We start from the raw sequence: 23,743 nt of genomic DNA, 5'->3' as shown, positions 1-23,743 counted from the left end.
ATATTTTTCAATTCCATATTATATTTTTAAATATGCCCTGTTTAAATTATTACTTTTCCAAATTAATGGAAATAGAACATTGTACAATTGAAATCGACAAAGTAACACATTTAATTACAATTTTTCATCACATGCAACTATTATTTTAGAAAAAATGAGATGCCGTTACCAAAATACCAAATATTACAGAATAAAAGCAAGGGACAGATGGTGAAGTTTGTTTATTAGGACATAATGGTGCGTGGATTATCGTACTACTCATGACCATAATGCGGAAAATGTATTACGTATGTCAGCTTTTCATTGATTTTAAAAAAGCATATGATTCGGATAAAAGAGATAAATTATATATTAGTCGAGTTTGGAACACCTAAGAAACGTGATAATGTGATAAGTATGCAACTGTGAAACAGAAAGTAAAATTCGTGTGGGTATTAATATGTCTGACAAATTTACAATTCATGATGGGTTAAAACGAGGCGATGCATTATCTCCATTGCTCTTTAATTTTACATTACAATATGCTGTTAGGAAGGTAAAAGAAACTAATGGACTAAAATTAAACGGTGTGACTCAGTTGTTAGCATATGCAGATGATGTAGACTTACTAGGGGATGATGTGAATACAATTAAGAATAATGCTAAAGTATTTTTCAAAGCAGCTAAAGGGAAGTTAGCAAGGAGAATACTAAATATATGCTTACAGGCAGAAACCAAGTGTTAGGTAATAATCGAAATCTAATTATTGATAACAACTCGTTTGAACCAATTTCCAAACTCAAGTACTTAGGAGTAATATTAACAAATGAAAATGATATTAAAGAGGAAATAAGAAGTAGGCTTAATTCGGGAAATGCATGTTACTTCTCTCTTCATAAACTTTTGTCTTCTCGTTCAATATCTAAGAAACTTAAAGTTAAAATATACAAAACAGTAATTTTGCCTGTAGTATTATATGGATGCGAAACTTGGTCCCTTACATTGAAAGAGGAACATAAATTACCCGTTACACAACCAATATTTGCTATTTCAAGTAACTACATGTACCAGAAGCACTTACAGGCCAACTCTAACTAGACTTCGATTTATACTATATCAGGTGCTAAATGTAGCAAGAGAGCTGATTATTTACATTAAAATAAAATCCTTAGAAAAATATTTGGACCTAAAAGGGATGAGGAGACAGGTGAGTGAAGAAGGTCACATAATGTAGATATGCACAATTTGCATTCGTGTCCAGATATTATTAGAATGATTAAATCAAGAAGACTTAGGTTGGCAGGCCATGTGGCACGAATGGGAGAGGAGACAAGAGTTTACAGGATTCTGGTTGGAAAATCTGATGGTAAGAGACCAGTAGGAAGGCCAAGACGAAGATGGAGAGATAACGTTGAGATGGACTTAAAGGAAATCGGTAGGGATTGAAAAGAGTGGATTGATCTTGCTCAGGATAGAGACAGATGGAAGAGGCCTGGGTTGCTGCAGCCATGAACCTTCGGGTTTAAGAAGACTAGAGATGGCTATATCTACCATATTGGGAAAACCTATATAGCTTCTCTAAAGAGAAACTGGTACTTACCATTTCGTCGACCGGATAGAAGTTGTTGATGAACAGAACGTTCCTCCACCAGTACTTGGGGCAGTTCTCGTGGTTGTCAGTCACTGGATCAAAGATAGAATTGGCTTGGGAAGTCTTCGTGCTAAGCTCTACAAGAGCCAGAGCAAACAAATATGGCGGCGTTAACCTACAAAAGAATTGTGTGTATATATACCGGAGTAGGAAGAATAATAATTTACATTCATATTCATATAACAGAGGAAAACTGGCTATGTGTAAAAACTTTTAACTTGATCAATTATGATAACTAGGGCTAGGATTTTTATGACCTAAAAATCACCAAAATATGCAAAATAAAATATGCTCTTATGACCTAAAAGTTTACAAAATATGCACTATTATTTTTAAACATATGCCCTTATAACTGGACTGTTTCAATCATCAATATCCAAATGCAGAGATGTTTTCACATACGTACTATTTTTAGTTCACTTTATGAGCCCTGAGTTGCATTGCACAATGAATACTTTATCTAAATTTTAAAAAAAACTCGACTATACATGGTAGTAAGAACGAATCCACTTCGAAAATGACTGTATATTTCTTGAAAATGCAAAAATATGCTGAATATGACCGAAAACCCATCAAAATATACTATACCCACGCAAAAATTGCCAAATATGCAAAATATGACCTTAAAAAGCGTCTAAACTTAATTAGTTTCTTAATAATATGAATTTCTATATATTTAGAGAACACATCACCCTTATCAAAAAAAATATGCTGTCATAAAATATTATGCTGCCAAAATAGTTCGTTTACTCGTTTAGAAAATCAGTAACAGGATAATGCTTAATTATTTAAGTACTTGTATATAGAATTCGGTGTAACTACTTCAGCTGAAATAGCTCTGCCGGTATCAGAAGTGAAATAACGTATTTTATTCTGCAGTAGGGTATCGATAATTCGAGCTGGGAAGCACCGAGACAATCTCGAGTTACTAAAAACCTGTACGATACGAATAATCTATGGAAAATCGGAATCAAACCATATAAAAAAAGACTACAGTGTGGGAAAACGTTTGTGAATATTGTACTTACATTGCTCAGTAGGTTAGGAAAAGAATTGTTAAACAATGTTGAACTTATACTTTAAAGAATTGATAATGTGTTTTCTACATAGTTTCCGAGCACAGTAATGTCAATGGTCTGAGTAACATTGTCGGTAGCCTCTGGCTAATGTTCTATGTAGCGCATTGCCTCCTTCAACGCTGCAAAGTTCTTTTTGTGTGTTTGTTAAGTTGTTTTTTTACTTCTGATTATAGTGACGATCGAGATTTTGCTGTATATTCATTTGATATTGAAACTGTAATGTGCATAAAGATAGTGTATTAAAATTTGTACCATTACATACATCACATAAGAGTAGGAAGTATCCGCGCGTTATTGTTGCATGTAAGAATACATATTTCATGTAGTTTCTTGGTAAACATTGTGTACATTCTATCTAGTGTTGGGTTAGCAACCTGTCATGTTCAACGAAAGTTTACTGTTAGTTTGAGATTGAAATGTGGTTAATGGAGTGTCAAATTAACCATAATTTTAATGAAATGTAAGTCAGAATAACCTTAGAATGTTCTGAAAATGTACACTTACCTCAGGAACCTGTAACCAAGAATTCCAATGAACTGAATGCCGTAGGAGAATACGCCTTTCACAGAAATTATGTCTCCAGGGTCCACGCGATTGGCAGTACGGAAGTACAGGAATGATACCAACAAACCACTGGAAATATAAAGTGTGGTTAGTTTGTTTATATTTGTTATTGAGTGACGCTTTTATGTCGCTTTTGGCTAAAGAGGATTAGTTATAAGAAGATTGAATTTAAAGAACACATAGCACATCGTAGCACTTCGCCACAAAGGTCGGGTACGAGGGGTGTCCCATAAGTAGCGAGCCTAATCTAGAAGGGAACAGGATGGGACCACAATAGCAACCTCTTTTTCTACGTAGTCTCCCTGCAGGTCCACACACTTTTGCCAATGCATCTGCAGTGCTTTTATCCTGGTTTCATAGAAGCTTTCCTCAAGGCTTGCAAAATAGTCACCCTCAGCACTGATGACATCATCATCACACTGATAATGCACACCGCCCAAAGCTTTTTTCAGGTTAGGGAACAGATGAAAGTCTGATGGAGCAAGATCGGGTGAATAAGGGAGATGTTCCAACAATTCGAACCTACAATCATGGATGGTTGCCATCGCGACAAGCAATAGATAACTTTGGTTTTTGATTGATTGATTGAGTTGGTGTTTTAAGTCCACTTTATGTACAGTAAGGCTAATCGGGACTGGACCTACAGTTTAAAGTGGGAACCGAATTATTATGTGCCTCCACCGGGTATCGAACCCGGGACCCCTTGATTTACGACGCTATCACTGCACCATCGAGGAGACCCTAGATAACTTTGGGTTCGCACCTTCCAACAAAAATAAAATAAAACAACAGTTCCATAGCGTTCTTGTTCAAACGGTTGTTTAATGTCTAGGCAGGTAGATGTTGTTGAACTGAACAACAGTGGCGGAGGATTAGGGGGTGTTGAAGGGACGCAGTTGCCCCCGCTAAACCTTATCTACAAAGGGAAATAAACTGTCCTTGCCCCCCAGTTTTGGTACCTTGCCCCCCTCTGGTTTTGGAACCCAATCGCCGCCATTGTCGGTAATAGCGAAAGCAACGATGACTTGTGCCCAAATGCGTAACGGAAGACTGACATGCTTACATAAGATCAACAAAAGCCAAGAGTACCTCTTCACTTTGACTGACACCCTCAGTAGATATGTATGGGCTTTCACAATGCCAAGTCATCTACTCACGTTGCTGAGACCTTCCAGCACATCTTACAGCAGAGTTAGGCAGAGGCAAGGAATATTAAATTGTCTGTTTTTAACAATTAATGCACCATCACAACATCAACCACTACTTGATTTTCAAATATTATGGATTTTAAGGTGCAGTCGGGATAGGGAAAGAAGTTCTGAAAATGTTTTCAAAAAGGTGCTGATAAAATGCCTTCATTCAGATCTAAACCAGTTACATTAACATTCTTTATTCAATATTGTAGCAAATAATACAATTAGTAATAATTACATAAAGTGACCAGTATTTGGGAATTAAACGTGGCATTTACTGGGTTTCAAACAACTTGTTATACTGGATTACGCTCAATATTTCTGTTTTCGAATGTCAGTCGCTGACGATTTGGGCTCAGGAGATCCTTATGTGTGGAGAAACTACATTGTTTTGGTTAAGTATTGGGGCTACAATAATTGTATTACACTATTTTATAGCTCTTGTTCTGCGCTACAAAATAAGCGGCTACAGCCGGATTGCGCACACTTTTCCTGTTTTATCAGTGGTATCTGATAAGCCGTTGACAAGCTGTCACAATGTTTAGGATTGCGCACAAAAAATGAGGCGATGTTGTCAGATGTAAAATGTTCTCAAGCCGTTCTCACTTCTGTTGTGTTTGTTTCTGTGTGTGTGTGGACTTACAAGTGTTTTTGCTGGAAGGGTAGCATTAGATAGGCATAGAGGATGAACCTGATTGGTGGACTAGAATGTAATGGTCGGTGTATCTCCGTATTTATACCGAAGGTCACGAGCTTCGATTGACAGAAGTGTTTGTTGTGCAGTCATTAACCTAACCTAACGTAACTTTTGAGTTTGAGTAAATTGGTATGAAAGTTGTATCTTGACTTGCTACATTTACTGCTCAAATTATATTCTTTATTTAATGCTTAAGAGATTTACTATTTTATTTCTAATTTCTCTCTCTCTTCTTGTCTAAAGAAAGAAACAGTTTTGCGCACAGACTTTAAAGCTATCAAAGTGGCAACGTTCGATCAAAATCTGTGCGCGAAACAGGTCAGTGAGATTTGTGCGCAATTCTGGATCTAAAGTGTGTGCAATTCGCTTGCGGCGAAATAAGGCTTTCAGATTTCATGTAGCTGCTCAAGAAGAGTGAAATCATTTATTTTTCTGCCCAATTTTTTTTAACAAAACATGAAAGAAGGAAGGGAAAGGATGCTGAAGCATCAAGGAGGGGGAGGGGTGGGGGTAAAAGGTGGATAAATGTACTAATCTCACGAAAAGGTGATAGAACATTTTACTTGAATTCATATCCTAAAATACATATCTCGAACGATATGAAAACAGCTATATTTTTGGAAAGGTGCTGCATCTTAAAATCCGTTTCCTATCAATTATACCGGGTGGTCCAAAAGTTCCGGAACGGTCACATATTATGAGAAATACACATCGAATCGGAAAACGAAAAAATAAGTGTTGAATAAGTGAAAGAAAGCTATTCAATGATACCACACTTGATTCCCCACCCCCACCCCCTGGGGGTGGAGCGGGGGGAAACTCTGAAATTTTAAATAGAAACCCCATTTTGTATTGTAGAATCGGAAAGAGGACTTCATTCCGAGTCCAACGAGCTATCAACCATCCTCCTAGCTCAATTAGGAACGGAGATATGCGATTTTACTTCTTTTCGGATGAGGTATCATATGTGAAATTTATTGCAAATTGCCTCTACTTTAACCCCTTTCAGGGAATACATCTAATTACAGATCACCACCCTGTATACATAAATATGTTTTTTCCTAAATATGTATTTAAATTATTACACAGAACAGATTATTTGTTAAAAACATATAGTTTCTTTCTGCTATAAAATATAAACAATGTTGACTCATTACCTGATATAAAAGAAGGTGTCTACTGCAAATGGTGCACTGAGGATAACTTGTAAAAATAGATTCTTCTCCGACATATCTCGATATATTGTATTGCCTGAAAATATAATTTTAATATTAATTTTTAACGTTCTGGAATGTCTTGAAAACATTCAATAAGCCTACAGTCTTTAACATTTTGTAGAAAACTATTTAAAAAGAAACACACATTTCTAACAGAATATTTTTCTCATTGACTGGCAATTAAAATGTTTTTAAATATTGTACTTTTTAATTTTAAAAAAAAACTTATGTAATCAGTTCTTGAAACATACTTACTTGCGTATTTATAAGGCGTTATGCAAGCATGGCCAAGCATAACCCACAGCATACTGAACAAACGGAGCCCATGTACACAAGGAAGTGTGTCTTCTCCAACCGTTGGGTCAAAAATCTTTTTAATGTTGGTGCACACCGAAAATGACTGCAGGATTTGCAGAAGGAGAGCTACAGAAAAAAAAAATCATTGATTAACATTTGCCTTTGCGGTTGCAATAGGTAAGTTATTATATGTAAAGTTTCACTTGAATATTTTCAACTTTAGGTTGAACAGCGTTGTATTTGAACTCAAGGAAGATGTCGAAACACACAGCCATGACTAACACAAAGAAAGAAAATTTGTTCATTTCACTTCTAGGACGTGATTTAGGAACAGTAGTATTAATATTTGATCATCAGAAGATTTCTTTTTATAATTCTTGTATATCACATTTTTAAATCGCAAATATCTCCATTACTTGAAGAGGTAAGAGAAATATTATACAAAGAACTCATAGCACTTTGTTTAAACAAAAATTTTCTTTGGCATTGAATTCACTTAAGTGATGACATTATAACTGAAAAATCCACCAGCTCGGGTGCAAAGTAAGTGGACACTGATTTGAGTGTGCAACATTATAAGGTAAGTTACCGCAATAAGGCCCGGACCATAATAAAGCCAACTGACTGTTTCTCTGAAGCTATGAAGAGCAACTACCAGATGGCAACATTGTATGAGAGCTGAAAGTACTCAAGGAAGAACATTACCCGTAATTCCCGCGTAGCATGAGTCGTCGCGGAACTGGAGCAGTCCGAAGTTTTGATGTTGTTGCAAAAAAGTGAGATATAACTTTCAAACCACATATTTCGTCTTATACCAGGTGGTTATAATTAAAGTGACGGTGTTCAGAGTGGTATAGCACGGGCTGTAATGAGAGTAGCAGTCTGAAACTTCGTAGATATGATAATGAAGCAATGCGCTCGCGAATTATGCAAAAAAAAAAAAAAAAAAAAAAAATAGTTCCAATTCTCGCCACCAGGGTAAAAAATGGCGCTGTAAGCAGTCAAAACGTGGAATTTTCCGTAACTCTGACGTCAAAGTCGTTGACATTGCCTAACCATTGTGTGAGCTCCCTGGTTGTTGTTGGTGACGCTTGTTGCTTTTTTTTTCCTTTAGTGATGTGAATGTTCGCCGAACATTAAAAGTTTGATTCTTCCCGTGTAAAAAGCAATGGCTATTGCGAAGAAAGACCGTGCACTGCTAGTGAAGTTGTTTTACCAGAATGGGAGCAATAGTAACGCTGCACTGCGGAAATATCGCCAACAGAAAGGGCTGAGAAGAGGGCCCATGTCAATTAATGGGCTGAAGAAGATGATGAAGAAATTCGAGGAAACAGGTGAATTGGGTGTTGCACCAGGGAGAGGAAGGCGGCCCATCCCAGTGGAAGTTGTGGACGAAGTTGCTGTAGCTGTAGCTGACCGTGCAGCACATGCCTCAACTTCTGCAACCAGTGCTAGAGCTGTGGCACGTGAATTGTCACTCCCCTGGTCAACAGTTCGCAAGGTATTGCGGTGCATTTTACACTGGTATCCCTACAAGATTCAAATTGTGCACCAATTGAAACCCCAAGATATTCCACAACGCCGTGAGTTTGCCCATCGGTTTTTGGCACGCATGGAAGTGGATGACATGTGGCCGGGGAATATTCTGTGGACTGACGAGGCGCATTTTACTCTGGTCGGTACAGTGAATACTCAGAACTGTCGCATATGGGGTTCCACTCGTCCACATGTTGTGCAGGAACAACCATTGCACTCAGTTTACGTGACTGCTTGGTGTGGGTTCACTAGCTCCTTCATTCTTGGTCCGTTTTTCTTTGAGGAGATGACACCTCGAGGGCCTGTTAGGTGTACAGTGACATCTGCACGTTATAGGGACCTCCTTGTGCAACACGTGATTCCAGCTTTGCAAGAACGGAACTGTGAACACACCACCATTTTCATGCAAGATGGGGCAACACCACATGTCGCTCGCCACGTGAAAGATTTGCTGCGAGAAACCTTCACTAATGACCGCATCATCTCTAGGCAGTTTCCAGATGATTGGCCTTCCAGATCCCCCGACCTTAATCCATGTGACTTCTGGCTGTGGGGATATTTAAAAGATCGTGTCTATCAGGAACATGTCCGGTCTCTGCCTGATCTGAAAGCTAGCATACAACGACATGTCGCTCAGATTTCACCAGACATGCTGCGAGCAACTGTCGATCATGCCGTGTTACGAATGCAGCATGTTGCTGAATTGGGAGGCCATATTGAACAGTTCTTGTAACCATAGTTCCTAATAAACATGCCAGAATCATTGTTCTCGTGTGTTTGATCTTTCCTGCCTATTTCCTGTAACTATACCACGTTTTGACTGCTTACAGCGCCATTTTTTACCCTGGTGGCGAGAATTGGAACTTTTTTTTTTTTTTTTTTTTTTTTTTTTGCATAATTCGCGAGCGCATTGCTTCATTAGCATATCTACGAAGTTTCAGACTGCTACTCTCATTACAGCCCGTGCTGTACCACTCTGAACACCGTCACTTTAATTATAACCACCTTGTATATGTTCATGTATTGTAGACAGTAGGATAATACTTGGTCTGCATGTAACATTGACCGTGTCCATTACAACAACAAAGTGTTTCTCGTTGTACATTTATTGTACTGAGCTATAATATTACGAAACGGCATGTCGTGCCATGTTACACAACAAGGCCAAGAGCTTGTGTGGTATGCGGGACATGGTGTCATGAGGAGTGTGCTGGCATAGTACCTCAGGACGTGGACATTTTCACTTGCCCTCGCTGCTAGATGGACTGAAACTGAATTGTAAGCTTAGACTTTTATTTAGTAAGTGGTTAATAATCTGATGAATCTGATCTTATTGCTTTTAATGCTTTAAAGCGTAGTTTTGTAACAATTTACCATCGAACTTTTGAGTGTTGCTACGCGGGCCTTATTGTGAAATAGGGTAGAAAATAAGGCCCATTGCAAACATTTTTTCATCACATTTTATTTTGTATTTTGAGGAATTGTACGACTGCTATATATTGATAGTCTGTAACCAACATAATAAAGTTTCATGTCCTGTAACAATAATTGTCGATTCTTCTAAATTGACAGTCGCAATGACAAAAAAATTTAGGTGGGCCTTATTGGGGTAACTTACCTAATGTAGAATTTCCATCTAGGTTGCATAAGGTTTTTTCATAGAAAATAGTGCATACCTCATTAGGTAACCCTGAGATCCGTACGGACTATTAAATAGTTATAAAGTAATAGAACAAGTTCGCAGTAATAACTATTTAACATGCAGGCAATTATATCATTTACCATAAGGCCTCAGCCGGCTCCCGTAACGGAGTGGTTACCACATCGTGCTACGACGCCAGGGGTCTAGGGTACGAATCCCGGCCTGGGCATGGATGTTTGTGAGTGTTCATTCATCAATTTCATCACTCATCCCCATCTTCGCAAATTAACCAAAAGTGGCACAAAAATCAAAGTAAAAAAAATAAATCAATTAATCAACCATTAGGCCTCATACTTCTATATTGGTTTCCAAATACTACACACATGCTTACTCACTGGCGTCGCCAGAAATTTTTGTAGGGGGGTCGTGCTATTGATAAAAATTGATTAGCAGATATAATAATAATTATAATCATTGGGACGGTTATAATTCTTAATTTACAATAACTGCATAAACTAACAAAAATAAAGTCATTTTATGCTAAATCGTTATATTATTATTATTTCATAAATGAGAAGACTTTGCTACCAGATGAGAATATCTAACACAATTGTTTTCCACTATCATTAACTTTCACACATTACAATTATTGTGGTCCCGGTTCGATACCCTGGGAACCACATAGTGGTTCGGATCCCACTTTAAACTGTAGGTCCAGTCCCTATTAGCCTTACTGTGCACAAAGTGGACTTAAAACACAAGATAAATCAATCATTTCAATTATTGCATTTTGTTATTAATTTTTGCCGGCCCCATTGGCGGAGTGGTTAGCACATCGCGCTATGACACCAGGGGTCCCGGGTTCGAATCCCGGCCTGGGCATGGATGTTTGTGAGTGTCCATTCATCAATTTCATCATATCATCACTCATCCCCATCTTCGCAAAGTAGCCAAAAGTGGCACAAAAAGCGAAGTAAAATAAAGATTAATTTTTATACACTTCGTTCAAGGAACCTTTAAAAATTATACATATACATAAAAATCATAAAGTATATGTTGTGTTATCTGTCACACAAAACTATAATTTTTGGAAATTTGGAAACTGTGAAACCCTTCCTTATTTGGATTCAATTCGTAGAAGAAGAAAGCATAACCTGGCTCCTGTATTTTGCACTAAATATTTACTGTTTAATGCAGTTTTTACTTTGATTATTCTGTTGGAATACTAAATAAATTAGCCTTACTTCTGTAATTAACGCTAAAAATAACAAGCTTTCAGCTTTTTTGTAAGTTTGAATGAATAGTGCCAATTTCCAGAAGGATACCGATAATGGATAATGAGGAAATGCACATTCTGAGCCTTCAAAGAAAATACTTAAAATTTCATTTACGTCATTTTCTTTATTTGCAAAATATTTCCGCCATCTTGAAATGTTTACATACTTTCAATAAAATTGTCAAATAATGAAAATTATTAGACTTACATACCTGGTATTTGTTGTAGATTTTGAAATATACTTTCACACAAATGTAACAAATTATATTGTATTTTTTTATAAAGATAATTGTGTAATACAGTTGTTTTTTTTTAATGTTACGGGGTAAACTCCGGACGTTTTTTTTCTTCAGGATAATACAGTAGATGTCATAGAAAAAGTCTCAGAGTTTAAAAATTACTTTATATTGCAACAATTCACAGAGATCTCTCCAATGTTGTACATGTGTCTCATCTCGCCTCAGTGGCTTGTCCTGGAATATCGAAAGGGGGATTATGCATTTTTTTTAGTAGTTAGTTATAATTTTGCCATCTTTTCCTGCTTTTAGGAATACTGGGCTAAAGTGGGGTTATGACCCCCTAGGGCTCGCCATTCTTAAGAATTAGTATTTTCCGTCTATATAATTTCATTGCAAAAGTTGGCCGAGCACGAAGTTCCTGCGTGCTTCGCTAGGGAGAGCTACAGTGCCGTTAGTTCAGCTTTGTCCTGAATAGGTGGAGACACTGGAATGCAGCGCTCTCGTAGTTCGAGAGAAGCTCATTAGTGGCGCTGGGGCTGCGTTCGGAATAGTGTAAAAACAGCTATTTAAACACCAAATGTAACTAAGCGTTCTGCGGAATAATAATACATGATGATAACTTTACTGCTTCAAGTCAAAACCGAACTTCATATCTGATAAATCTGCAACAGTCACTTGCCCATCCATGCTTCTGGTAAAGGCGGCCGGAGCGTGGTGCTGATCACATCACCACAATGGTCAAGATCGATAATGTGTGTGGGGCCTATGTCTAAACTCTCTAAGTTGCTTACAGGGGATAGCTCTTATTTTGAAAATAGTTAATGTTGAAAATAGGGAATTTGATTATCCAAATTAGTATGTTATTATAACATAACATATCAGGATGTCAGATAAGTAATATTTTGGACGTCGAATGTTTACGAGGATATATGATGGTTTTACACTCTCGAGGAACGCAACAGTTCTGTGAATGCTCTCTAAATAAAAATTATTAATCATATTGATTGTTCCGTGGTAAATATCTAGAAATGATAAGAGCTCAGAATGCTTACAATCAGTGTTGGAATTGAAGGTGGGGAAGCCAGGGAATTTCCCCCCTTCTACTTTTTACATCCCAGGCTCTACATTTATAGTTTCATTCCCAACCAGGGAAAGAAAATCCCCCCCCCTTTCTGAATGTGTGTTCTATTATTATTTGGGATAGCTTGACTGTTTGAGTCATACATTCGAGCTTGCTGTGCATTATGCTTTAAATCTTTTATGGAATATTGTTTATTGTATCTTTAAAAGCAGCAAATTCGAACTGTACAAAATTTACTGTAGGGATGTGAATGTGTATATTATATGTGTGTAGATATATTTAATAAGCCTACTTAAATATGAGGATGACAGAAAAAAACGTCCATTCAAAATAGTTGTCTCTTTTGTAACTATTGATTTTGTCTAGATATGAATTGCATGTTGAAAGTTTTAAATTTAGAAATGGGAGATTTCTTGTAACGCTAGACTGATAAATGTCGAACAAGAATAATGCTGCCAACCAATGTATTGTCATTGATTTGGAACAATGGGGAAAAAGTCGAAAAAAAGCCAACCAAAAAGCTGCGGAAAAAGTTATTTTTTTTAAGTGGGTATGTGGGGTGACCACAACATCATAGGTCTAAAAATTGTTAAAAAAAATAGTCTTATAAGTTGGCAACACTGTTCATCTTTCCGTTACCTTCATGCTGTTTACTCCTTGAGGGGTAGATCTCTCAGTCGCCTGATTGTTGTGCGCTGGTCCACAATAACAAAGAGCTATGCTTTCTGGGGTGTTATCAGCACCCCATCTACCTACTTGCGTATTGTTTTAAACTTTATTTTGCTCGAGTGTTGCAATACTTGTGGCTTTTCTTTTGTTGGAAATGGAATACAAGAAAGAACAGGAACGTGTCAAAAATCTATTAGAGTTTTTGGACGTGGTTAGTAGTGTAAATGCTCTTGCAGTTCCTTATCTGACGTTTTCTTTAGCTGAACTGTAGTGATAATCAAAAATTATAGGCCTGTATCTGTTTTCTATATTTTTTGTAGCCTCAAATTCATGTTCATGTGTTACCATTTAATTAGTAATGATTAAATATAAATCCTCGTACATTTGTTTAATACATATGCTACTTTTCAGTAACTATTGTGTATTTGGAAGGAAAAGGAAAAAAATATAATAAAATAAGGAATTGTCCCTAAAAAATAGAAGGAAAAAGGAAAATTATACAAATGTCCTTAAAAAGTTTCAAATTTAGTTATTTTCATTATTCGCAATCTTACAACCGTACAAATAATGTGAAATTACATATATTACGATTATAATTTTAGAACTATAACTGTAAGTGTATCTTTTCTGTGGGGTGTCGTGAGCACCCCACTACCCACTTGTGTACAATTTGGCCACCTACCTACTTAAAGGGTAAAGCCATTTTTTCCACAGACTACTTCCGACTATCTAAACTGGACGGTTTTCCTATGACAACATTTTCTGAAAAGTGGCTAATGAAAAGACACTATGCTGCAACGCATCGTTTATGAACACTATCGCACTCTTACACAAAATCTGGAAATGTTAAAAAAAAAGTTCTGAGGTTTTCCCCCTTTCTGAATTTTCTTCAAATCGAACACTGATTCCAACAATGACAACTTACCCGGTTTCTCGTCCCCTTTTTTATCCTGCTGCTCTGTCTTTGGTAAAGCTTGATTTTGACTTAGATTCACGTGGTTTGAATTTCGTTCATCTCCTGAAAGAATTATTGGATTAAACTCAAACAAACTCGTTAAAGCACAATGTTTATAAAGAAGAGAAATCTTGTCCTTTTGTGTCTGCATGTAAAGATTACATGTAATAGGCAGAGGCGTCTCCTGAGTCCTGCGGTGTATGCTGCGCATGCGTCAATTGTAGGAAGAAGGACAGCTTGCTCTGCGACGACATTCATGAGCATTTCTACATTCTAATTTCTTCATATGGGAGAAGTATTTATTTTACACGAGAGCGCTCAACTAAGCTTATATTACATTTCTTGGATCTGAAGTGACGCATGCGTCAATTGTGAGAAAATAGTTATTTCTTTCTTTCACTTCCGATCCAAGAAATGTAATATAAGCGTAGTTGAGCGCTCACGTCTAAAATAAATACTTCTCCCATATGAAGAAATTAGAATGTAGAAATGCTCATTAATGTCGTCGCAGAGCAAGCTGTCCTTTTTCCCCACAATTGACGCTTCTGGCTAATAGGCAGTATTTAAACATTGAAAACTATACCATTTAGAGTTAAAAGTATATAATGAAGTTATTAGTACCAAACAGAGAAAGAAAAGGTTGAAAAACGGAGAGAAGAATGTGGCATTTAATCCAAATGAAAGTGATGACTACGAAATAACTTTTGGAAATAGTGTAAAGGAAATAACTTCTTACATGTACACCATTTATCAATTTGTCCAAAAATGTACACCGGTATTGCTGTAATGGCTTTGATTTAGTGGGCTACAAATTTCAACCTTCATATTTCGGTTTTGTGAGTCTGTACTGTACTTGTTCGTTTTAGGATATGTTTCACACCTTTCAATTATTAAACAAAATTTTAATTATAATGTACTGCTAATAAACTAGCAATATCCATAATATGACATATTAATTCTTTATTTTGAAAAAAATATGACTATTTTCAACATAGTTTCTAAGAGGGTGTTTTTTCGGACAATTTCCGGCCAGAAAAACGTCCAGGTCTCAATCCATTGTTTTACACTCATTTTAAACAGTGTTTTCTTCCATATAATTGTTTCCAAGAATACAGACCAAACGATTTACTAGTACCACAATATCGCATAATAGATTGATTCGTGGTTTGTTTGAATTGTTTCGAATACATGGACGTCCGCAGGATTTTTTTCAGGGAGGGGCAAAGAAGGTATTTTTTCCAGGGGGGGCAACATGGCATATTTTCCCCAATAATAGTGTTCATCCCTCAAAAAACATTGCTTAAATTTGAATTTATCATGTCCGTGCAATAATAAACACACATTATTGTGGCTGAAATTAAATTATTTGTGTGAAATATGTAATTTTTGGTTGACTTTAGTTTTCCAGGGGGCCATGGCCCCCCTTGCCCCCCCTTCCGGACGCCCATGAATATGGAGGTAATAACACTACATGTGCTGACCAAGGCAGTCTATATTTCAGTAAAAAAAACAACAACTTTAAAATGTGACGTTTGAAGCCTCTATCAGAATCTTGCTCAAACTTGAAACCAAACTAAAATTACTGTTTGTCATTTAACCTCTGTTTATATTTTATTTTGGTTTCAAGTTTGAGCAAGACTCTGATAGAGGCTTCTAACGTCACATTTTAAAGTTGTTGTTTTTTTACTGAAATACAGACTGCCTTGGTCAGCATATGTACTGTTTTTTCTGTCATGAAAACAAGGCTTAATTATGTTACCAAAGGAGGCAATGTAGATGAAATAAAATTTTTGCGTTTAGCTACGAGAAAGAAGTTCTTTTGACGCCAGCGAATTGGGTCTGTCAAATTATTTAAGAGATACAATTCAAATCAAACTATTTTGAGGTGTACTGTAGCCCCTTTCCAAAATTTTGGCAACCCCGTTCTAGCGCCACTCTTCATAGATATACTTGAAAGTTATTTATAAATATGCTTTCATTGAAGTACAGTAGTTCACCTGAATTTAGCTTGGTCTTTATAAACAATGATTTACAACTACAGCCAGGAACGTGTATAGTTGTAATTTTATTTCCTTAGCAGGATTAATCATATTGTATAATAAGTTATGTACTGAGAAATTTATCTTCAAGGTTTCTACCCCCATGGCGGTTGCTGACAAGGGATGAGCCCCTCCCCCCGAAACAAAATTATGGCTACGGACATGGCTACAGCATAACAACAATGTAATTTCAATATCAAATTATTAATATGGTAAATACGAGATTCATCTACTTGGAATTAAAAAGCAGGTTGAGTATGTTAGAACTGGTTTCAAGTTAACCTACAGGGTGTTCGAGAAATCCCCGTACCCCTAGATTATATTACATAATAGGCCTACTTATTACCCCTAGATCTATATGATATATTTGTATCATAACATATATATCTATTTACATTAATTATGTTACAGTACATGGTTTGTCCCGTGCGTTGTCGTTCGTGCACCCACAGACACACGTCACTAGCCGTTCCTCAGCACTGTAACGTCCGCTCACATCAGCCATGGTGCAACAACTGGCACACGGATTCGAGCGAGCGCTATATATATATACCCTTCAAAGCAGGGTTGCCAACCATAAAAACGAAATAATTCCCAACCAACCCAATGCCGGCCAATTTTCAACCGGGTCGAAACAGGATACATTCAAGTAGGAGTACAGGGACATCTCGCACATACTACATAATACGTCTGTACAGGCCAGATGCAAAAAAAATACTTACCGTTCGGAATGGTTGTTGAATTCGTTAAATTGGTTCCATTGCCAACAGTTGTTTTATCGCCAGCAGGCGTACCATTTCCCACACTCGAAGCTTTCGCGCTTCCGTTCATCTTGTTGCTTATTGTTGCAATTGTTGTTCCATCCACTTTAATTTTAACGTCTTCATTCTTGAATCCAGTCGTGATGTCATAAGAGTAGTTGCAGCACGGAAACGACGTTTGATTGGACGAACAGTTGTTGTTCTTGGTGCCAATTGTTTTCAACACATCATATGCTGTTCCAGCGACCATTAGTACAAAGACAATGGAACTTACAACACTGTAAAGTAAGAAACATTTATAGATGAAATCTGGATGAAATTCATTACTAGTGGAGTTGATTACGAAAATAATTAAACACTTATAGGCCGGAAATTATTGTAAACTAAATACCACTGGGTTCAGGCGTAATGATTGATTGATTGATTGAATTAAAGGTTTTGCGTGCGTCGGCTCTTAAGACCATTTTTGCACCTTTCTATGTATACAGGGGAATATCCCCTTATCTAAAATTCTGACTGAAAAAGTTAAAATAAGGGGTGTAAAAAGTCCCTTTGAAAATTTTAAAAGTGCAAGGTTGTAAATAGATCTGCACAAAACAAGCACAACACATTAAAAAGTCAGAATGTATTAGAAGCTTCCTCACAGACGGTGGAAGACACCAGCTCTTCGCAAGAACCTAAAAAAAATAAAATGTTAAAACAATGTCATCAGCCAACAGGGATGACAAACAGCTGGGAAGATTAACAGTCTGTCTGAGGATAGCAAAGTCGGCACATTCAATAACAATATGCCGAATACTTAAAACAACATTACAAACACGACACATCGGAGGGTTCAACCCTTGCAGTGACCATGCGTTAGACGGCTGTGTCCAATACGCAGTCGGGTAAGAAGTACTTCAGGCGTAATGAAGATAGATATTAGTTTAGGGCTGAGTCGATACCGATACTCTCGCCGATTTCCAACAATAGCGATATTTGAAAATTGTAAAAATTAGACATATATTCACAATATATATTTTTCAGAGCCAAATAAGATATTTCCTATCAAGCAACCCACCAACTTAACTCTAATATGCATATCAACTGCAGAAAATATTTTGATATCGGTCAACCTCTAAAATCCAATACAGTAAAACCTCGTTAATCCGTACCCCGATAAGCCGAACTTTGCTTAATCCGGACAGGCAAAAGGCAAAACAAAAGAAAGCAGAATGCAAGGTTTTAAATGTGGCTAGAAGTCAACAAGAGAACTTCCCAAAGAAAAGGCAGTCAACCACTGATGAAATTCTGTTTTCCTCAGACTTTGTACTGTACTAGTGTATTTAGGCCTATGCCCTTTAAATACACCATAATAAATGTGTTTTGTTGCTATAAATGGAGTTTTAATGCACTTTCTACTGTTCTTTTAGATTATTTCAGTTAATCCGGATTTTCGTTAAACCGGTCAACTTACCCACAAGTCCGGATTAACGAAGTTTTACTGTATTGCCAGAATATTTATGGAATGAGACGCGCATGTATGTCTTTGTTTAAGTTTAGTTTTTTGTGTGTTTACTTTCTTGTGTTTATATTTATTTTCCTATTTATTATTCGTTGTATTCTTTGTATATCTTATATCAATGAAAACTGTAGATGCAATCCTGGTTAAGTGGCTGAGAAGACCCCCACAAACTTAACTTCGCCAGGTAAAAAAGGGCGAAATAAATAAATAAATATTATTTCTCTTGTAGTCTACGGTTATTACAAACATAAAAACACAGTTTTTGTTGTGAGGTTTCAGGAGAACACACGCTCCCTTCATCAGGTCCAATCCATGACAAAGTGGTCCTACCACTCAAAAAGTAAAATTAGTCCAAATACTATTTAAACAACATTAAACTTAAGCTTCAGCTTAGTGCGGGATACTAAATAGTTACTAATTTGATATTTACATGTCCTTGAATTGCTTTAAGAATACAGATTAACAAAGAGAACTGGAAAATGTCATAAAGGTTGTATTTTTACTTTAAGAATTGAGTGTATAATGCTCAATAAATTTGTAATTTTCACAAATAAATTTTGTTATTATTAAAATGTATGAGTTGAGGAAGTTCTTTTCCCCTTTGATATTGTCCAGTTAAAGTATTAGGTAAGTAATATGGTATTAATGGAGTTAATTAATGAGGTATTCACATAGGTCACACCGGAGCTTTTTTAAAGAATTAAGAACAGTAAAAATAAAAATGTGTTACCTGGAATAAAAGACATGAGTTGAAAGGTTGTAATCTACATTTTCCCCCCAAAAATATGATGGATAAAAAAAGTTGTAAAAATACACAGAGCTTTTAAGTTTTGTGATGGTAGGTGAAGCTTTTACCGCCATGTGAGTCACACCCGGAACTCCCGTTGTTCTTGAATTGCCCAAAAGCAACGTTGTTCACAGAGCTCACTCTTCAGGACACTAACAATGTCATCATTCTGAAACTATAATGATGATTTGGATGAGTCTTTGTTCACAAAATATTTAGATTTGAAGCGTGTGATTGTCACACCCGGAACTCATGCATTGGCCCAACAATGTTTTTTTTTTTTTTTTTTTAACAAAAATGAATCAGTTATACAATGGATCTTGTCAGCGTTGCATTGTTGTAACATAGTAACTTAACTGTGAAACAAGTCTGTTTTTATTATGAAAGTTTTTATCGCATTTTAGAGATAAATAATTGTACAATGCAAGCAATGTACATTGTACGGAGAGTAACGTTAGTGTGTAAATGTTGCACTCCAATTATATGCCCCGGAGGAGGCACCTAGTGGTTTAGATCCCACTTTAAACTGTAGGTTCAGTCCCGATTAGCCTTTCTGTGCATAAAGCGGACTTAAAACATCAAATCAATCAGTCCATCAAAACCAATTATATGCATCAATTTACCAAAAGGTTTGCTTTAAAATATTTGAGAATTGCTCCAGAATACTAAATTACATATTATGTTATCACAAAATTCTCTCTTTTCGCACAAAACTGGAGCAATTTTTTTTTTAAAAAATAAACTTCAAATTTTGCATAATTACCAGAATAATTAATCTCTGGGAAAGTGTTGCAGAGCATTTTTGCGGACCCCGTGAAAGACCAAAGTGCAGGGAAAATATCGGCAGATATCGGTAAATAAATTCCTACCGATACGGGAGATATCGTTCAATACCCATACATCGGCATCCGTATAGGTTCAGCCCTAGTGTGTGTGTGTATATACACAGCGTGTCCCGCTTATACGTATAATATAAGAAAAATGCATAACTTCTAAACAAACTGTCAGAATGATGTGATTGTTGTTTCATTTTAAAGAATGGCTCAGAATTTATTTTTAGCAACACATTCAGTGGTAGTTGCGCATGCGCAGTAGTCAGAATGTCTTGAAAACTGATATTATCAGTTTCTCAGTAACCATTCGTCATGTGGTCGCCACAAGAAAAGGTGTTTTGTGTTTTAACATTGTCTGAAGTGAAGTCTGTGACACTTGCGCAGAGACGATTGCGTGCACGTTGTGGTTTGGGTGCTAAAGAAGTAGTTCCATCGTACATTTCAATAAAGAAATGAGAAAAACAGTTACGCGAAACCGGTTCATTTCTCAAATCTCGTTCGAGACTTCCTGGACGAGCATTTCAATGGAAAATGGAAAGGAAGAGGCTCGAATTTTATTGAATGGCCTCCACGGTCGCCAGACCTCACTGTGTGTGATTTTTTGTTGTGGGGGTGTGTTAAGGACAAAGTTTACTGTACACCGGTTAGAGATTTGCAAGACTTGCGTGAAAGAATTGTGGTTGCAGTAAGCAACATTACCCCGCACATGCTTCAAAACGTGTGGCTTGAGGCTGACAACCCGTTTGACATTTGCCGTGCCACTAACGGTTCACATGTGGAAGTGCCCTAGTTTTCTTGATTTGTAAAAAAAATATTCTGAGTTGTTACATGTTTGTACAAAGTTTGGACAAAAAATATTGGTAAATAAAAAAGTTGTGATTTTTTATTTTATTATACGTATAAGCGGGACACGCTGTATATCCAAGAAATCCAATTTTATTTTGAGAGTAATTAAATACACATTATTATTATTATTATTATTAACACTAACTATAAAAGCATTAACACAATAGTTGACATAGATTGTATCCTTCCATTGCTTATGACTGAAACTAATGTAGTATCTAATTTGTCAGCTTTAGAGTTTGAATTTATGTTTTAAGTCCACTTTATGCACAGATATGCTAATCGGGACTGGACCTATAGTTTGATACCTTGATTACAAGGCGACGACGTTACCACTACGCCATCTGAGAGGCCTTTTTGTTTTATGTCTAGCTTGAGTGTTTTCTTCAAAATGTTAAGAAATAATGCAAATACCCTTTGTTTCTTGATAAGATTTAGAGCAACTTACGCAATGATAATGAATGTGGGATCAGTCCACAGAGAGAACTCTCCATGTAGCGATCTCACGCGGAGAATCTGCACGGTCCTCGGAAGAGAGAGGGACTTGTCGGTGGACAAGTCGATGATCTCCATCACATCTTCTGAGCTGCAGGGCTTTGGCAAGCAAACTCCTACACTGATAACGTGACTCTGGAACGGTAAATGGAAACGACAAGTTTTAATTAACGTCACAAGTGAATCTCATTACAATTAATTGCAACTATTTGCATCGTTTACCTATTAGGGAGATACAGAGTCACGAGTAACATATGGCGGGGTACATACATACGTACGTACAGTCACAGGCAATAAAGATGGGACACCTATATCCTGCAAGGCGTTGTGTGTGTTGCCTAACTTTACGGCGTTGGTAGAAGCTGGCATTGAAATTTTGCACTTTACGCCGTATGGAAAGGGCAAACACCATAGCCGTCGCCAGAAATTTTTGCGGGGGCTCGGGCAAATGATAACAGTTGAATAGTAGATAAATAGTAAATATTATTACCATGGTTATACATGTTATTACACAATAATAAATATTATAAACTAACAAAAATAGATTTAATTCGAAATAATAATAATAATTATCACTCGATCTACCAAGCGAGTCAATACCAGCACAAATATTTTCAATTCTTTACTTTGCATTTTATGCAGTTAGTATCTGAATGCATTTTGATATTAATTTTTGCACGTCTCGTTCAAGAAAAGGCTTTAAATGTTAGTTTTTTTTTCTTTCATAAAGTCTGTTGTGTGACATCTCACCTACAACTGTAATTATTAGAATTTTGAAAACTGTGGAACCATTTGTGCTTTGGATGAAATGGTAGAATATAACCTTATTCCTGTATTTTACACTCAATGTTACTTTGATTATTATGGTCGAACACTAACTAAATGAACTTTATTTCTGTTCTTAACAATAGGAGTAACAAACTTTCGGCTTTCTTGTATCTTTAAATGAACAGTGTCGAATTCCAGGAGTGGGAGGGGCCCCTGGGGAACACATAACACATTTTTATTGCCGTGACTGTACATATATACATAGCATTCCCTGATATTTGCTACGAGACTCGGCGACAAGCGGCCCGGCATCAGCGCTTGTCTTTCCCGGTAAACGGGTCCGCGACATTCGCTTATATTAAACCTCATAAAAAAGTTTAGAGTAACAGGGTCAGTTCTGAATAAAAGTGGAAAGAAAAATGGGGAAATAAAGTATACAAAGACAATCCGCACACCATCCCTGAGTTAAAAGAGAGTATTGTACGGGACTTACAGTAGTCGAACTTGCACGTGTAAATGCCAATTTCCTTCGGAGATGCCAGGAATGTGTTGCAGCAGAGGGACATCATTTTCAACACCTTCTGTAGTCAAGGTTAGTACACAATATGAAAACTGTAATTTTAATAGCCGACTCTACCGACCGTCGCGGACCCGTTCGACGGAAAAGACAAGCGCTGATGCCGGGCAGCTTGCCGCCGAGTCTCGTAGCGAATGTCAGGGAATGCTCTGTACATATAAACACACACACACTCATTTATCCACACGCACTCGAAAAAACTTGGCAAACCTAAGGTAATTGTACAGTCTCCACTATTTTATTTACATTATAACATACTTGGAAACTTTACATTACGATACAGTATATTGTTTGCCATAGTATCCCCACAAATGTCACTAGCCGTTACTCAGCACTGTAACTATATCCTATCATATCAGTAGGGGTACAGTGGCCGCGGTGGCTCACTCGGTAACGCGTCTGACTACCATGCTCAAGGTCCCGGGTTCAATCTCCGGCCGGTTCAAATCCGGGAACTTTTCTAACGGTGGAAGCGGCCCCGGCGCCCACCCAGCGTCGAATAACATGGGTACCTGGGGGAAACCCTGGGGGGTAAAGGCGGTCAGGGGCGTGATGCTGATCACATCACCCCACTCACGACCGGATCAAGGAAGTGTGGGGCGTTACCCCCACACCCCCTATACGCCTTCATGGCGTGGTGCTATGCACAGGGGAACACTTTACTTTACTTTACAGGGACTTCTTGCACATACTGTATGTATAAGATACTTCGACAATAGTAAATCTGTGCAATGCTAAAAAAATATATATCAATTGAATTATAGAAATGTTAATACAGTAAAACCTCGTTAATCCGGACTAATGGGGGATAAGTTGATCGGTTAAACGAAAGTCCAGATTAACTTAAATAGCCTAAAAGAACAGTAGAAAGTGCATTAAAACTTAGTTTATAGCAACAAAACACGTTTGTTATGGTGTATTTAAAGGCCATAGTCCTAAATACACTATACACTACAGTAAAAAGTCTGCGGGGAAACAGAATTTCATCAGTGGTTGACTGCCTTTTCTTTGGGAAGTTCTCTTGTTGACTTCTAGCCACATTTAAAACCTTGCATTCT

The 23,743-nt window shown here is 37.1% G+C and overlaps 1 protein-coding gene across 1 annotated transcript in view; it reads right to left on the bottom strand.

Moving 5' to 3' along the window:
* Window positions 1-23,743, bottom strand: part of LOC145981608 (nose resistant to fluoxetine protein 6-like) — a 104,540-nt gene that overhangs the window by 16,542 nt on the left and 64,255 nt on the right. The window contains exons 3-9 of the mRNA XM_083114976.1: window positions 21,294-21,475; window positions 16,837-17,153; window positions 14,046-14,138; window positions 6,636-6,803; window positions 6,321-6,414; window positions 3,214-3,342; window positions 1,580-1,745 (exon numbers count right to left, since the gene is read on the bottom strand). Coding sequence (XP_082971102.1) covers window positions 1,580-1,745; window positions 3,214-3,342; window positions 6,321-6,414; window positions 6,636-6,803; window positions 14,046-14,138; window positions 16,837-17,153; window positions 21,294-21,475 — 1,149 coding nt within the window. The remainder of the gene's footprint in view (window positions 1-1,579; window positions 1,746-3,213; window positions 3,343-6,320; window positions 6,415-6,635; window positions 6,804-14,045; window positions 14,139-16,836; window positions 17,154-21,293; window positions 21,476-23,743) is intronic.

This window comes from Lepisma saccharinum, chromosome 29 (assembly GCF_977018435.1).
Source record: "Lepisma saccharinum chromosome 29, izLepSacc3.1, whole genome shotgun sequence".
In the NCBI taxonomy this organism is placed as follows: Eukaryota; Metazoa; Arthropoda; class Insecta; order Zygentoma; family Lepismatidae; genus Lepisma; species Lepisma saccharinum.
This window is presented reverse-complemented; position numbering and strand designations above follow the sequence as displayed.